General features: G+C 42.2%; 1 protein-coding gene and 1 non-coding gene across 2 annotated transcripts in view; one reads left to right on the forward strand and one right to left on the reverse strand.

Annotated features, from left to right (window-relative positions):
• Window positions 1–15,596, forward strand: part of TACR3 (tachykinin receptor 3) — an 83,290-nt gene extending 67,694 nt beyond the window's left edge. The window contains exons 4-5 of the mRNA XM_029076538.2: window positions 8,370–8,566; window positions 14,970–15,596. Coding sequence (XP_028932371.1) covers window positions 8,370–8,566; window positions 14,970–15,285 — 513 coding nt within the window. The 3' untranslated portion in view covers window positions 15,286–15,596. The remainder of the gene's footprint in view (window positions 1–8,369; window positions 8,567–14,969) is intronic.
• On the reverse strand, window positions 7,842–7,979 carry LOC114815747. The gene has a single exon (XR_003763550.1). It is a non-coding gene; the product is annotated as a small nucleolar RNA SNORA7 (small nucleolar RNA).
• Window positions 15,597–16,612: the final 1,016 nt, after the last annotated feature.

Raw genomic sequence — 16,612 nt, forward strand, 5'->3', positions numbered from 1 at the left:
AAGGGGGAGCCAGACACTAATATGAATGAATAAACTATGGATATGTGCATAAGTGCTGTGGGGCTGGGAGGAAAGTGTTGAAGTAAAGGAAGGAAGTCAAGGTGACACAGAAGGGAGTGGAAAGAGAGGAAATGAGGGCTTAGTCAGAGAAAGTATCTTGGAGATGTATCTTCAATAAGGCTTTGAAGATGGGGAGAGAAATTGTTGGTTATGAAAAGGGAGGGTCTTCCAGCCCAGAGGGAGGACTTTGGAAAGGGGTCAGCGACAAGATAGATGAGAGTAGGGCACTAGAGGAGTGAAGTGTGCGGGCTGGGCTGTATGTAGTAGGTGTTTCCTCAAGAAATTCCAATGGATGCCCATCCACCTCTGCATCAAATAAAAACTCCTCACCATTAGCTTTAAAGTATTCAATTGTCTTGCCTCCTCAAATCTCACCTCTCTACTCTCTTACTACAGTCCAGCCCTCACACTTCGCTCCTCTAATGCTAACCTTCTCACTGTAGCTCGATTTCATCTATCTCATCACCAACATCTCACCCACATCCTGCCTCTTGCCTAGAATGCCCTCCCTCCTCAAATCCAACAGACAATTACTTTCTCCCCTTTCTAAGCCTTGTTGAAGGCATATCACCTCCAAGAGACTAAGCCCTCCTCTCCTTTTTCCCCACTCCATTCTGCATTGTCCTGACTTGCCCCTTTTATCCATCTCCCCTCCCAGCCCCACAGTACTTATGTATATATCTAAAATTTTTCATTTATGTTAATATCTGCCTCCCCTTATAGACTATAAGCTCATTATGGGCAGGGAATGTGTCTGTTTACTGTTATATTGTACTCACCCAAGCACTTATTACATTGCTGTACACACAGTAAGGGCTCAGCAAATACGTTTGAGTGAGTGAATGAATGAATGAATGAATGAATGAATGAATGAATGAATGAAAAGTATTAGATTAGTGAGGTGCGGTAGAATGGGGCGAATCGGTTGAGTGCTTTAAAGCCAGTAGTAAGGAAATTCTGTTTGATGCAGAGGTGGATGGGAAGCAATTGAAGGTTCTTGAGGAGTGGGGAGATGTGGACTGAACATTTTTGATGATAAATGATCAATGCAGCAGAGTGAAGTATGGATTGGAGTGGGTTGAAACAGAACGCTGGGAGGTCAGCAAGGAGGGATATGCAGTGGTCAAGGTGGGATAGGGTTAGTGCTTGGATCAGCATGGTAACAGTTTGGTTGGAGAGGAAAAGACAGATTTTAGCAATGTTGTAATGGTAGAACTAAGATTGTTCTAAGCACTTGGGAGAATATAATACAACAGAATTAGCAGAAATGTTCTCTTCTCATAATGAACTTACAGTCTAGATGGGGAGACAGACATTAATATGAATAATAATTTATAATTAATAATTTAAAGATATGTATAAAAGTGTTTTGGGGTTGGGGTGGGGCAATTGTCAAATGCCCAAAAGTCAAAGATGCAAGTGCATAGACAACACAGAAGGGAGAGTGAGCTGGGGAAAAGAAGACAATCAGGGAAGGCCTCATGGAGAAGAGGTGCCCTTAATTGTGCTTTGAAGGTGGAGCGAGTGGTGGTGTAGAATATATGGAGGGGGCAGGAGTTCCAGGCTAGGGTGAGGATATTGGAAATGGGTCAGCAGCAAAATAGGAAAGATTGGGGCTCAGTGAGTAAGCTGGCGCTAGAGGAGTGGGGTGTGCAGACTGGGCTGTATTAGGAAATTAGTTAGGGGACGTAAGATAGGGTGAGCTGATTGAGTGCTTTAAAATTGAAGGTAAAGATTTTCTGTTTGATGCTGAAGTAGATAGGTGGGGAGACATGGACTGAACTTTTTTGTTGATCTCTGCAGCAGAGTGAAGTATGGATTGGAGTGGGGAGAAACGGGAGGCTGGGGGATCAGCAAGGAGGCAGTTACTTTATTCAAGACAAGAAAGGATAAGTGCTTGGATCAACATGGTCGCAGTTGGGAAGGAGAAGGAAAGGCAGATTTTAGCAGCATTGTGAGGTAGAACCGACAGGATTTGGTGACAAATTGAATATATGAGTGGAATGAGAGAGATGATTTGAGGACCATGCCAAGGTTTTGGGCTTGTGAGACAAACAGGATAGTGGTGTTATCTACAGAGATGGGAAAGACAGGGAGAGGATCAGGGATTGGATGGGAATATAAGGAGCTCAGTTTTAGACAATGAATTTGATGTGACGGCCAAACGTCCAAGTAGGTATGTCTTGAAGGCAGGAGGAAATGCAAGATTGCAGGAAAGGAGAGAAGTCAGGGCTGGAGATATATATTTGGGAGTCACCTGCATAGATATAGTAATTGAAGCCATGTGAGTGAATGAGTTATCCAGGGGAATGGATGTAGAAGGAGAATAGAAGGGTACCTAGAACTGAACCTTGAGGGGCAACTACTGTCAGAGGGTGGGAAGGAGAGAAGGAGCCTGCAAAATTACTGAAAAGGAGCAGTCAGAGAGATCGAAGAACCAAGAGAGGACAATATCGGTTAATCCAAATGTGGATAAAGTTTAAAGGAGAAATAGGTGTACTCTCTTCATTCAGTTCATTTATTCAATCATATTTATTGAGCACTTACTGTGTGCAGAGCTCTGTACTAAGCACTTAGGAGAGTACAGTACAGCAATAAACAGTCACATTCCCTGCTACAATCTAAGGGGAGGGGAGACAGGCATCAATACAAATAAATAAAATTACAAATATATACATAAGATCTGTGGGACTGGAAGGAGTAAAGTGCAAAGTTGAAGCATGGACATTTGGACATTATGATTGTTATGACTGCATTTATCATTGCTTTTACTATTTAATTCTTGAAATTTTGATGTGTTATTCTCTTCCTCTATTACTTTCATATATATTTTTCCTCCTTAGTCTGGTAGGTTGCAAGTGATGCCTGGGCTAACAGAATCCTGGGAGGGGATGTAGTTGGAGAGAACAGGGATCCCCATGGAGAAATGCTCTAGGTACGGGCAGATTTCTTTAGCAATCAAGGAACATAACCCTGCTATATCATGGAGTGGGCCTGTATTTCATTTCCTCTCCCCTCCCACTTTAGCGTGGATAGCTCAATGCTATATATCTGGCTGTCAGATTTACTACTTTTCTTTTTGCTACAATATGAATCCTGTCTTGATAAATGCACAGAAAAGGATCTTGAGAAATGCCCTTAATGTTTTATAATCAGAGGCTAAGACACAATGTGGAAGGCATACCATGGAACCTTTCAGACTGACAAATCCCCAGGCCACAGTCGATTTCATCACCAGACCAGAAAATTACATCAATGCAAGCAACATTCACCAGTGTCTACCTTGCCTATAAAATCACCAGATTAAACATCTAAACAACCATCTTCCCTCATATAGACTCAAATTTCCCTCCACAGCCTAATTAAACCTAACATAAAGATAATGTACAATAAGTCACTGGGTTTATCGTATGCTTTCCTTGGTTTTCTTTAGACCTGCCCAGACATTTGAGCATTAAATCCTTGAGATTGGTGGTCGTCTCTCAAAATAACTTTTCCTTGCCTGCTCGTTTATTAAATTTCTATATGACTGAGCATGTGAGGGCATAATTAGTCTCGATTACTAGCTAGTTTATTCACCCAGTCAATCTGCATTTGATTTACAGATATTAAGGCATCAGTGGCAACAGTTTTACAGGCTAAACTCTCAAGTCTAATGATCAGAGGCAGGAAAAGCCCGCATGGGTGTTTCAACAGATTCTAAAATAATCATTTGGCTCATTTTTCATCAAATCTTTTGAATTGTTGTGTTTTCATATAGTCCATCCAGCAAGGTTTGATTACAGGCAAAGTTTTAGGTAGAATACATTCAGCTCAAATAAGATATTACTGATTCTAACAAGGACCTAGCAAAAGAGGCCACATTCTAGTTCTTTTGATGAACTGAAAAAAGCAGTTCAAATAAAGCTATGCAGATACCCGAGAAGCATTGTGGCCTAATGAAAAAACCGTGGGTCTGGGAACCAGATGACCTGGGTTCTACTACTTGTGTGCTGTGTGATCTTGGGCAAGCCACTTCACTGCTCTGTGCCTCAGTTTCCTCATCTATAAAATAGGGATTAAGTACCTGTTCTCCCTCTCACTTAGACTGCAAGTCCCATATGGGATTGGGACTATGTCCAACCTGCTTATATTGTGTCCACCCCTGCACTTGGCACAAAGTAAGAGCTAAACAAATACCACAGTTATTTTTATTGTAAACACCAGTTTTCCATTACCTCCCAGAATTCCACCCTAGTCTTACCGGAGAACTGACTGTAGTTAAGAATGGGGTCCTTTACAAAATACATTCAATTCAAGGACCTTCGTTTTTCTTGGAGTGTTTTACCTTGTACTTTTGTTGTTCAAAAAACAATGCAGAAGCAACACGGTTGGGTCAGAGCAATGGTAGTTGACCTTTCAGTTCGAAGGTGATACCATCAACGGTGAGACTATGTTCCCGAGTGTCTTTCAGAGTGTCCCAAGTGTCTTTCAGAGTGTATCTTTTGCACTCTGTACTTAATGGGGACAATCCTAATTTAAACTCAGAAATCTTCAGGCCTCTAATATACTCCCTCCAATTTCCCAGTTGAAGAATTGAAAAAGATTGGTTTAAAAACTTTGAGTTATATTTTATAAGAAAAGCATTGAAATGCTTGGTATCAGTTATTAAAAGAGCACATGTTTTTGAAAATGGTAAGTCAAGGGGAAAGTTTGCTTGAGGCCTGAAGATTTATGAGTTTAAATTAAGATGGTTTCCATGAAGTACCTTGAAACAAAAGAAAAAATCTGTGTTGCATGATTAATGTGAGCCTAGATAGCAGCAGCAGTTCTGAATTTTCTCCTTTTACTGGCTATTCAGAAACATTACCCAAGAAGGATCATAATGGAGATATTTAGGGAATGAGAAGTTAACCTAAAGCAAAGGAAAAGATGACTGTCTGGAGCAGTAATGCCCAATTGTAAAATCATCATATTTTGAAAGTTCAAACTAGAAAGAGAGCAGGAGTTTCAAAGAAGTAGGGTTTTTGCTACCATGCCCACTGGTGTAGATGCTGCCAAGCTTGCTATTCCCACTGTCATTTCCACAGAGGGTAGAATGGTACAGCCACGGCAGTAATGATGTGGTAGGCAGCCCTGAAACGAGCCACTCTTTCTCTTAAGTGTTACATTGGGGTCTATTGTAAAGGGTGCTGACCTGGGAACCATAGGGCCTGTGTTTTCATCCTGTATCCGCCACTTGGACAAGACACTTTACTTCCCTGGGCTTCAGTTTTCTCATCTGTAAAATGGAGATTAAGTATCTGTTCTCCTTCCCCATTACCACTATGGACCATCCCCTTTTCCTCAATATATTATCCAACCTTGGCTTCACTGACTCCGTCCTCTCCTGGTTCTCCTCTTATTTCTCTGGCCGTTCATTCTCAGTCTCCTTTGCGGACTCCTCCTCTTCCTCCCCCATCCCCTAACTGTAGGGTTCCCTCAAGTTCAGTTCTTGTTCCTCTTCTATTCTCCATCTTCACTCACTCCCATGGGGAACTTATTCTCTCCCATGGCTTCAAGTATTATCTCTATGTGGATGACACCCAAATCTATATCTCCTCCCTTGTTCTCTCTCCCTCCCTCCAGGCTTGCACCTCTTTCTGCCTTGAGGACATCTCTACTTGGATGTCCTCCTACCATCTCAAACTCAACATGTCTGAAACAGAGCTCCTTATCTTCCCTCCCAAATCCTGTCCTCTCTTGAACTTTCCCGTCGCTGATTCCTGTCTCACAAGCCCCTAACCTTGGTGTATCCTTGACTCCGCTCTTTCATTCACCTCACATAGCCAAGCCATCACCAAATCCTGTCGGTCTCACCTTCACAACATCACCAAGATCCACCCTTTCCTTTCCATCCAAACCACTACCACATTAGTACTCTCTCTCATCCTGTCCCAACTGGATTACTGCATCAGCCTCCTTTCTGACCTTCCAACCTCCTGTCTCTCCCCACTTCACTCCATACTTCATTCCATAGCCCGGATTATCTTTCTCCAGAAATACTCAGGATGATACCCCCTCCTCAAAAATCTCCAGTGGTTGCCTATCCACCTCCGAATAAAAAAAAAACCAAAAACTACTCACTATTGGCTTTTACGCTGTCCATCACCTTGCATCACCCTGCCCCATCTTACCTTACCTCCCTTCTCTCCTACATCCCAGCCCACACACTCCACTCCTCTGATGCTAATCTTCTCACTGTGCCTCAATCTTTCCTGTCTCACCACCAACCCGTGGCGCACATCCTCCCTCTGGCCTGGAATGCCCTCCCTCCTCAAATCCATTAAAGAATCACTCTTCCCCCCCCTTCAAAGCCCTACTGAAGGCACAACTCCTCCAAGAGACCTTCCCAGACTAAGCCTTCTTTTCCTCAGCTCCCCTCTATTCCGCGTCACCTCGACTCGCTCCCTTTACTCTCCCCCCGCCACAGCACTTACGTATATATGTATATATCTATAATTATATTTATTTATAATTACTTGTTTTGTTGTATGTCTCCCCCCTCTAGACTGTATGCCTGTTGTGGGCAGGGATTGTATCTCTTTATTGCCGTACTGTACTTTTCAAGCACTTAGTACAGTGCTCTGCACAAAGTAAGCACTCAATAAATATGATTGAATTGAATGGAATGGAATGGAATGGAATTAGACTGTACGTGTTTAGCAAATACCATATTTGTTCTTATTGCTTCTCTCTCCTTCTTACACTCTGAGTCCTGGCCAACAGGACCAGATTGGGGTGATGGAGTCTAACATCAGTGACTGCACCATCTTGCAAGGCCACCTGATCACTTAACCCAAACTCTGTAAGACCAGAAGAGCAGGGAGACAGCCCATTCCTGGGCCTGCCCTTTCAGTGCAAAGTGTTCCCAAGAAAGGGAGATCCTACTTGTTCTGTATCTTTCTCTGTCAGTGGTTCCCCAAGATCCTCAGTATCAGGTATCAAGAAGAACCATTATGAATGTGGATAGAAACTTTCTCTTGTCTCTAGGCCATGCATTTCTTCTTTTCTCACTCCCTTTCTATTCATCCTGATTTGCTGCCTTTATTCACCCCCACCTAGTCCCACCATCACTCATGAATAGATCCATAAAGTTATTTATTTATATTAATGTCTGTTTCCCCATCTAGAATGTAAGCTATTTGTGGGCAGGGAATGTTTTATTGTTATATTATACTCACCCAAGTGCTTAGTTCAGTGCTCTGCATACAGTATGCATTCAGTAAATATGATGGATTGATGATTGATTGATTGATTGATTGATTGATTAAGAGCTTTGAAGATGGAATAGAGTGGTTTAGCAGATTGTTCCAAGCCAAGGAGAGAGCAGCAGGATCTCTGCATTTGAGTCTGCATTTTGATACTCACCCAACTCCTGTCCCACAACATTTATGTGTCAATCAGTCAATCAGTGGTATTTATTGAGCACTTACTATGCGCAGAACACTGTACTAAGTGTTTGGCAGAGTACAGTACAGCAGAATTAGCAGACATGTTCCCTATCCTTAGTGAGCTTATACTTTCCCAATTCCCCTTTCAGTCTTATGCTGTCAAGTTGTTTCTGACCCATAGCGACACCATAGACACATCTCTCCCAGAACACCCCACTCTCCATCTGCATTTGTCCTGGTAATGGATCCATAGAGTTTTCTTGGTAAAAATACAAAAGTGGTTTACCACTCCTCCTTCCATGCAGTAAACTTGAGTCTCTGCCCTCAACTGTCTCCCATGCCGCTGCTGCCCAGCATGGGTGAGTTTTGACTTGTAGCAAATAGCCTTCCACTCACTAGCCAGTGGCGAAACTAGGAATGGAATGGGTAGGCCTCTGCTTGACTCTTCCTCCCATAGCTGAGACTGGTAGAGTCCTGGAAACTCTCCAGGTGCCACCCTGAGGGGGGGGGGGGGTCCCCTCTCAGTAATTTATTTTAACGTCTGTCTCTCTCTCTAAACTACAAGTTCCTTGAGGGCAGGGATCATGTCTACCAACTCTGTTGTATTGTACTCTCCCAAGTGCTTTGTACAGTGCACTGCACACAGTAGGCACTCAGTAAATACCATTGATTAATTGACTGATAAATGAGGTGTCAGAGGCCAGAGAATTGAGAGCAACTTTTAGTTAAAAAGGTGAGCTCTGCTCCATTAATTTCAGGATAATGTATATTAAATTAAGCAAATGAAACCAGATTCCCAGAGGCCCGTTAAAAATGGTTTCTGTAGTATATGTAGGCTTTTGTTTTTTATGTGTATTTCCTATAACTTTTAAATTAACTGAAAATGTTTCTCTACAGGTAGTAAAAATGATGATTGTTGTCGTGGTGACATTTGCGATTTGCTGGCTGCCCTACCATATTTATTTCATAGTCACTGGGATCTATCAGCACTTGAATCGGTGGAAATATATCCAGCAAGTCTACCTGGCCAGTTTTTGGTTAGCCATGAGTTCCACTATGTACAATCCCATCATCTACTGCTGTCTAAATAAGAGGTAAGGGAGAAGCACACACCAGATTCAAGAACTTAAGTGTAAATTTCACAACACAATACCAAACTCTTTCACTCTGTTTGTTGCTCTCCCCTTCTCCCCACCCAAAAACGGAACAAAAGGTAATACCTGAGATGAACATTGGTTTGTGATTTTTCTTGGAGGGCATAACTGTTATACCAAATTTGGCTTACCAGGATGCCACCAAAAGGCAAAATGCAATCTTAGTAATTCATATTTTGTAGAAATATACTTAAAGGTTCTTGATACAGGGATATGAGATACAGGACTTTTCAAATTGCCCACTCATTCATAATTTCTCATACTCCGACTTTCAGTTCAGCTCTTTAAAAACGGCATAGTCAGGTCTTTAAGAATCCAATTAAGGATTGGCTGTTAATTTTCAGCTCCCTTTTGTGCTCTAAATATAATTGGAAAATGTTGTATTTATAATTAGGATGCTTTGGTAAGCTTAGTCCCTATTTAGGAGTCCATAAAACTACACTCTCAGTGCAGAGTAAAGATGGCATCATTTATGAATATATTTCATTTTCAAAGATGATGCAGTGAGGCACTGTCATGTCAATTTCCCAAGCTGGTTTCTGCTATTGGGAGCACTATGGAAATAGCTTCTTAAACATTTTTTTCCTCTGTCTTTGTGATCAAAGCAAAGATCGCTCTCAAATTCTTCACATAGCTCTTTTCAGTATTAAAAGCTGTGTGAATTTGTTCAGTTGAGCTGACACAGTGGCTTTTTAGGTCTTAAAATCTGCCACTTCTGTCTTCTGCTTTCTCAAAAGGTAACTCAAACTAGCCATTTAATGGCATTAGTCCATAGCAGAGAAAAGCACCTTCATGTTTACTTTTTGAGTGAACACAGTTAAAAACCTTTGGGAGAGAATCTACTGTTTTAGATTAGATATGTGTACACACACACACACACACACACACACACACACGCGCGCACACACAGAATTTTCCACATGGTAACATTGAGAGAAGTTGGGGCCCTGGGCTGGATTGTGTAAATGTGGCCTCCTATCACGTGGCTCTCACTGGCAACGTTACACATTACTAACTTGAGAGGTGGCAGAGATGTAAGGGAGCTAATGAGGCAGCTGGAAACTGGAGGCCTTTGGTCTTCGCGTGGGGAAGATGGAAAGAGGAGAATGTAAGAAGAAAGTAAGAATCAGGAGGCCTCCTACTGTGATCAAGTGGCATTTCCTGTCTCATCTTTCGTCCCCTCTCTCTCTCTTCACATTTTGCCATATGACTAGCTCTTCTGAAAGCAGAGGTGGCTGTGGGGCAGGGTTGGGGAGGGGAGGAAGAGCAGTGGCAGAGAGTCCCTCTCATCCTACTGACATCCCGCAGCAGGGTGAAATCCCAATGAGCGAATATACAAATGGCCAGGAAACAAATGTCATCTTTATACCACTTACACAGCAAAAATGTGTTTCCCCTTTCTAATACACTGTCACCTTAGTGGCATCTCCCAACCTCTTGGAGATGAAAAGCCAGGGAAAGGGGATGATAAGCACTGGTGATGAGGCTGAGGAGGAAGATTTTAAAAGGACCTCCTCAGGACATGCAGGCTCCTTGCTCTAGCACTCCCACCCTAGTCCATGTGTAGCAGTGGTTAGAAGGCCCACGGCAGTGGCTAAGTAAACCAGCTGGAGCCCCATGGAGGTCAGTCAGTCAATATTATATATTGAACACTTACTGGATGCAGAGCACTATATTAAACTCTTGGAAGGGTACAATATAAAAGATGCCTTCCCTACCCACAGTGATCTTACAGTCTATGGGGGAGACAGACATGGAAAGAGCAGGGGCTTGGGAGTCAGAGGTCATAGGTTCTAATCCTGCCTCTGCAACTTGTCAGCTGTGTGACTGGGCAAGTCCCTAAACTTCTCTATGCCTCAGTTACCTCATTTGTAAAATGAGCGGATTAAGACTGTGAGCCCCATGTGGGACAACCTGAGAGGATTGTATCTACCCCAGTGCTTAGAACAGTGCTTGGCACATAGTAAACGCTAACAAATACCGTTATTATTATTATTATAGATAAATGAATTACATACATTTTTCATTCATTCATTCATTCAATCATTTATATTGAGCTCTTACTGTAATCATAATAATAATGATGATGATGCTATTTAAGTGCTTATTATGTGCCAAGCACTGTTCTAAGCACTGGAGGAGATACAAGGTTATCAAGTTGTCCCAGAGGGGGCTCACAGTCTTAATCCCCATTTTACAGATGAGGTAACTGAGGCACAGAGAGGTTAAGTGACTTGTCCAAAGTTGCACAGCTGACAAGTGGCAGAGCTGGGATTCAAACCCACGACTTCTGACTCCCAAGCCCATGCTCTTTCCAGTAAGCCACACTGCTATTAATGTCTGTCTCCTCCTCTTTAAACTGTAAACTTATTGTGGGCAGGGAATGAATCTGTTTATTGTTATATTGTACTCTCCCAAACATTTAGTACAGTGCTTTGCACAAAGTAAATGCTCAATAAATATTATTAATGAATAAATGAATGAAAGAAAAATGATCCGGGCATCAGACTGAAGTGTGGACTGGAATGGGGAAAAACAGAGCCTAGAAGATCAGCGCGGAGGTTGATACAGTAATCAAGGAGGGATAGGATAAGTGCTTGGATTAATGTGATAGCAGTTTGGATGGAGGGGAAAGGGCCGATTTTAGTCATGTTTTCAAGGTTGAAATGGCAGGATTTAGTGATGGATTAAATATGTGGGCTGAATGAGAAAGAGTCAAGGATAATGCCAAGATTACAGGCTTTTGAGACAAGAAGGATGGTGATGCTGACTACAGTGATAGGAAAGTCAGGGGAAGGACAGGGTTTGGGTGGGAAGATAAGGAGTTTTCTTTTAGATAAGTTTGAGGTGATGGCAGGACATCCAAGTGGAGTTGCCTTAAAGGCAGGAGGAAAAGTGAGACTGCAGAGAGGGAGAGAGATCAGGGCTGGAGCTGTAAGATGGGGGTATTTTCCACATACAAGTGGCAGTTGAAGCCATGGGAGTGATTCAGTTTTTCAAAGGGGTGGATGGAGATGGAGGATAAAAAGGAACCCAGAACTGAACCTTGAGGAACACACACAGGGGGTGGGACACAGAGGAGGAGCCCACAAAAGAGACTTAGCATGAGTGGCCAGAGAGATAGGAAGAGAACTAGGAGAGGACAGAGAAGCAGCATGGCTCAGTGGAAAGAGCACGGGCTTTGGAGTCAGAGGTCATGGGTTCAAATCCCGGCTCGGCCGTCTGTCAGCTGTGTGGCTTTGGGCAAGTCACTTAACTTCTCGGTGCTTCAGTTACCTCATCTGTAAAATGGGGATTAAGACTGTGAGCCCCACGTGGGACAACCTGATTCCCCTGTGTCTACCCCAGCGCTTAGAACAGTGCTCGGCACATAGTAAGCGCTTAACAAATACCAACGTTATTATTATTATTATTAGGACAGTGTCAGGAAAGCCAAGGTTTGATGTTTCCAGGAGAAGGGGACCGTCGACAGTGTCAAAGGCAGCTGAGAGGTCAAAGAGGATTAGGGTGGAATAGAAATCAGTAGATTTGACTAGAAACAGATCATTCTCCTCCTTCTCCTTCAAGACACAGGTCCAAGTGATGCTACCATTGGCAGTAGGCTGGGGACAGAGGGGCAGGGAGGGAGGTGAGCAGTATGTCTCAGTGGAAAGTGCACAGGCTTGGGAGTCAGAGGTCATGGGTTCTAATCCTGGCTTTGCCACTTGTCAGCTGTGTGACTTTGGACAAATCACTTAACTTCTCGGTGCCTCAGTTACCTCATCTGTAAAATGGGGATTAAAAGCGTAAGCCCCACATGGGACATCCTGATTACCTTGTGTCTACCCCAGCACTTAGAAGGGTGCTCAGCACATAGTAAGCTCTTAACAAATGCCAACATTATTATAAAATGGAACTTGCGGTGGAACCATGTACAGTTTTGACACTATTGGCAGCAGTACTTTAAAGGAACTTTCTTGTAATGGTAATATAATAGCCTAGTGGGGGGCAGGACTTCTGAGAACCCCTGGCCCTCTTGAGCCCAGGGCCATGAGCTTCAAGCCCATGAGCTCTTGCAATAATCTAGGCCTGGTGGTTCTTCCAATTTGAAGACTACATTACTGATAGTAAATTTCACCCATGCATGCACATAGAATGGTTACCCATCCACCTCCACGTCAAACAAAAACTCCTCACCATTGGCTTCAAAGAACTAAATCACCTTGCCCTCTCCTACCTCACCTCGCTACTCTCCTACTACTATCCAGCTCACACACTTTGCTGCTTTAATGCTAACCTTTTCACTGGGCATCGATCTCATCTGTCTTGCCACCGACCCATCACCCACGTCCTGCCTCTGGCCTGGAACGCCATCCCTCCTCAAATTCAACAGACAATTACTCTTCTCCACTTCAAAGCCTTATTGAAGGAATATCTCCTCCAAGAGGCCTTCCCTGACTAAGCCCCCCTTTCCTCTTCTCTCACTCCCTTCTGCATCACCCTGACTTGCTTCTGTTGTTCATCCCCCATCCCAGCCCCGCAGAACTTAAGTACATATCTGTAATTCATTTATCTATATAATGTCTGTCTTCCCCTCTCTAGACTGTAAGCTCATTTTGGGAAGGTAACATATACTCTTCCAGGCACTTAGTACAATGCTCTGCATACAGTAAGCTCTCAATAAATGAGATTGAATGAATGAGAAGCCGTATGGCTCAGTGGAAAGAGGCTGGGCTTGGGAGTCAGAGGTCATGGGTTCAAATCCCAGCTCTGCCACTTGTCAGCTGTGTGACTGTGGGCGAGTCACTTCACTTCTCTGTGCCTCAGTTACCTCATCTGTAAAATGGGGATTAAGACTGTGAGCCTCATGAGGGACAACCTGATTACCCTGTATCTACCCCAGCGCTTATAACAGTGCTCTGCACATAGTAAACGCTTAACAAATGCCAACATTATTATGAATTAATGAATGGATGGAATTGAAAAGTCCATTGTGGGACATATTTTGCCCACAAAAAGGCATAATTTTGTGTTGTGTTTGATATTGGCAGATTATGTTGATATGTTTATTTTCAGGAAATACACATACTGTATTCCTGCACAGCTCCTGGTTTTAACAAATCCAATTTTACAGTATGCCATGAAAATCTGTCTTCAATTTATTTTATTATTTATAGTTTGCTGTAACGAACAAGAGGATTGGCCAAATTCCCAAATCAAATCTGTCTCCATTTGGTGGTTGAGCTATTTATTGGGAATCAGTATTTTGAAATTTCTCTTTCTAAGAAGCAAGGTTTTTTTGTTTTGTTTTTCAGTGGTATTCATTCAGTTGTATTTATTGAGTGCTAACTGTGTGCAGAACACTTATGTGCCAGGCACTGTACTTAACTCTGGGGTAGACAAGCTATTCAAGTTGGACACAGTCCTTGTCCCGCACAGGACTCACTATATTAATCCCCATTTTACAGATGAGGTAACTGAGGCATAGAGATTTTCCCAAAGTCACACTGCAGGCAAGTGGAGGAGCAGGCATTAAAATCCAGGTCCTTCTGACTCCCAGAACCACGCTCTATCCATCAGGCAACACTGCTTCCCTATTTAAGTGTAATTACTTTAATTTTTACGCTATTTTATAAGAATCATTGCAGAAATGTTAAACCAGACACACTATCTGTAGGTAAGTGACCTAGACAATTACAGTTTAGCCAAAAATCCCATCCTACCTCTCTCTGGCTGATCATGTGAAGAAGTAGAATTGGCTCCTGTTTTATTCAGGCTGACTGTTAATGCACAATCTGATTTTCTACTTCTTCATTGATCAATTCTGCTCTACAGAATTGCAAGAACTTCCATTAATAAAAATAAGGATTCATTCTGTAACCAGATGCTCTGTTAATATATGAATTCTCCATTGTAAATCAGCACATTTAGGATGCCCTTAGGGTAAGCAAGATGATATGGTTTTGATTTCCAAATGGAAATACTCCCATGAGTATTCAACAAGGTACAATAAACCCTTTTCTGCATTACTTATGATACATTAATGCTAAATTGAAAAGAATCTTCATATTTCATTCTTTATTGTGGTAGCAGCTTACTACATTATCTATCATAAAATAAAACATTTTCAGCATCAGAAAGAGGGGCTTTTATGGTAATTTTCTGTATTCAATTTGCCTCATCCTAGGGGGCTAAAATCTAAATTCTAAACCAAAATAACCATATCAGCACACCTTAACAAAACATGGCTCACATGCAGATTTTTTTTTCAAAGCCCTAAGTGGATTTGGGTGTTTGAATTGAATGGAATTTCCTTGGTGGATCCAACTAGGTACTTTCTTCCTCTGGTTCTGTTGTTGCTCAGATTTCGGGCTGGATTCAAGAGGGCCTTCCGCTGGTGTCCCTTCATCGAAGTGTCAAGCTACGATGAGCTGGAACTCCAAGCTGCCAGATTCCATCCCACCCAGCAAAGCAGTCTGTACACCGTGACAAGGATGGAGTCGAGCATGACGGTGGTGTTTGATCCCAAAGATACAGAAAACTCCAAATCTAGTCGGAAATTGAGAGGAGCCTCCCGGGAACCCAGCTTCAACGGCTGCTCCCGCAGAAATTCCAAGTCTGCATCCACCAGCTCCAGTTTCATCAGCTCCCCCTATACCTCTGCAGATGAATATTCCTAAATTTTCCCAGCAGCAGCAGTAGGGTGGCAACGAGCAGGATGCTACTGTGTATGAAACAGATAATGCTTTTCTACCTTGGAACTAAATATTTCTGAATAAGTCACAGAGGTGAAATATGTGAAGAGAACTAGGCTTCAGGGCATGGTTGGTCCTATTTAAGAATCTGTGGTGGCATAAGATTACAAAGGTCACATGTACAGTGTTTATTGGGCAGGCTCTAAATACAGAGCTCTTTATTAAGCTCTTGGGAGAATGTCACAGGAACAAGTTACACATTCCTTGCCTTCCAATAGCTGAACTAATATTGATTAGTCATTGACTGAAACAAAATTATTTCGCTTTGTTGAATTCTGAAGTGAACTGGGTTTAAGAATCACTTAACTAAAACGGCAAAGTCCATACATATCAGATTTTATTCAGTTAAACTTGAAAGTGTATAAGTCCAGTGCTTTCTTCTCTAGAGAGATGGAAAATTTGATCCAAAAGTCAAGATCACTTTAACATATATAAAAGTCTGCTAGGTCTGATTGAAGACTATTACTATTAACAAATACAATAATTATTTTTGAGAAGCAGCGTGGCATAGTGCATAGAGCGTGGGCCTGGAAGTCAGAAGGCCATGGGTTCTAATCTTGGCTCCACCACTTATCTGCTGTGTGATCTTGGGCAAGTCACTTCATTTTTCTGTGCCTCCGTTTCCTCATCTGTAAAATGGGGATTGAGACTTCAAGCCCCACAGAGAACAGGGACTGTGTCCAACTCAATTTTCTTGTATCCACCCCCAGTGTTTATTACAGTGCGTGGCACAAAGGAAGCACTTAACAAATGCCATTATTATTATTATTATTATCATTATATTTCAAGTTGGGGCACTAGAGGGTAAAATAGTCACTTTTTTGGCATATAAACGTATGAGTTAAGACACATGATCCTCAGCTAATGTTTTTTCCCTGAGAAATTACTTTTCAAAAGCAAAAATACTGTATCTTTTTTTTCTTTTTTTGGCTATCATCTATTTTAAAATGAGAAATTCAGAAAAGACAAATGTCATTGCTGTGCCCCGTTTGCCCCTCTCCTTCTTTCTTCTACAAATAAAAAGATTCAGATAGATTTTTAAAAAACAAAACATTCCCTCAGCTCTCTCATGGCCTTAAAAAAATGTGTACACTGCCACTTTTCTAAAATAGAATTTTATGTGTTCAGGAGGAACAAGAACAGTCCTTCACAATCTATACAACTGTTCTCTCAAGGTCAAAAGTAGATGTTTTAGACTAAATTCAGTAACTTTCCTAGGAAATTTCATGACTAGAATCCTAAAGGGAAACAT

The sequence above is a fragment of the Ornithorhynchus anatinus genome, chromosome 12, assembly GCF_004115215.2.
Source record: "Ornithorhynchus anatinus isolate Pmale09 chromosome 12, mOrnAna1.pri.v4, whole genome shotgun sequence".
In the NCBI taxonomy this organism is placed as follows: Eukaryota; Metazoa; Chordata; class Mammalia; order Monotremata; family Ornithorhynchidae; genus Ornithorhynchus; species Ornithorhynchus anatinus.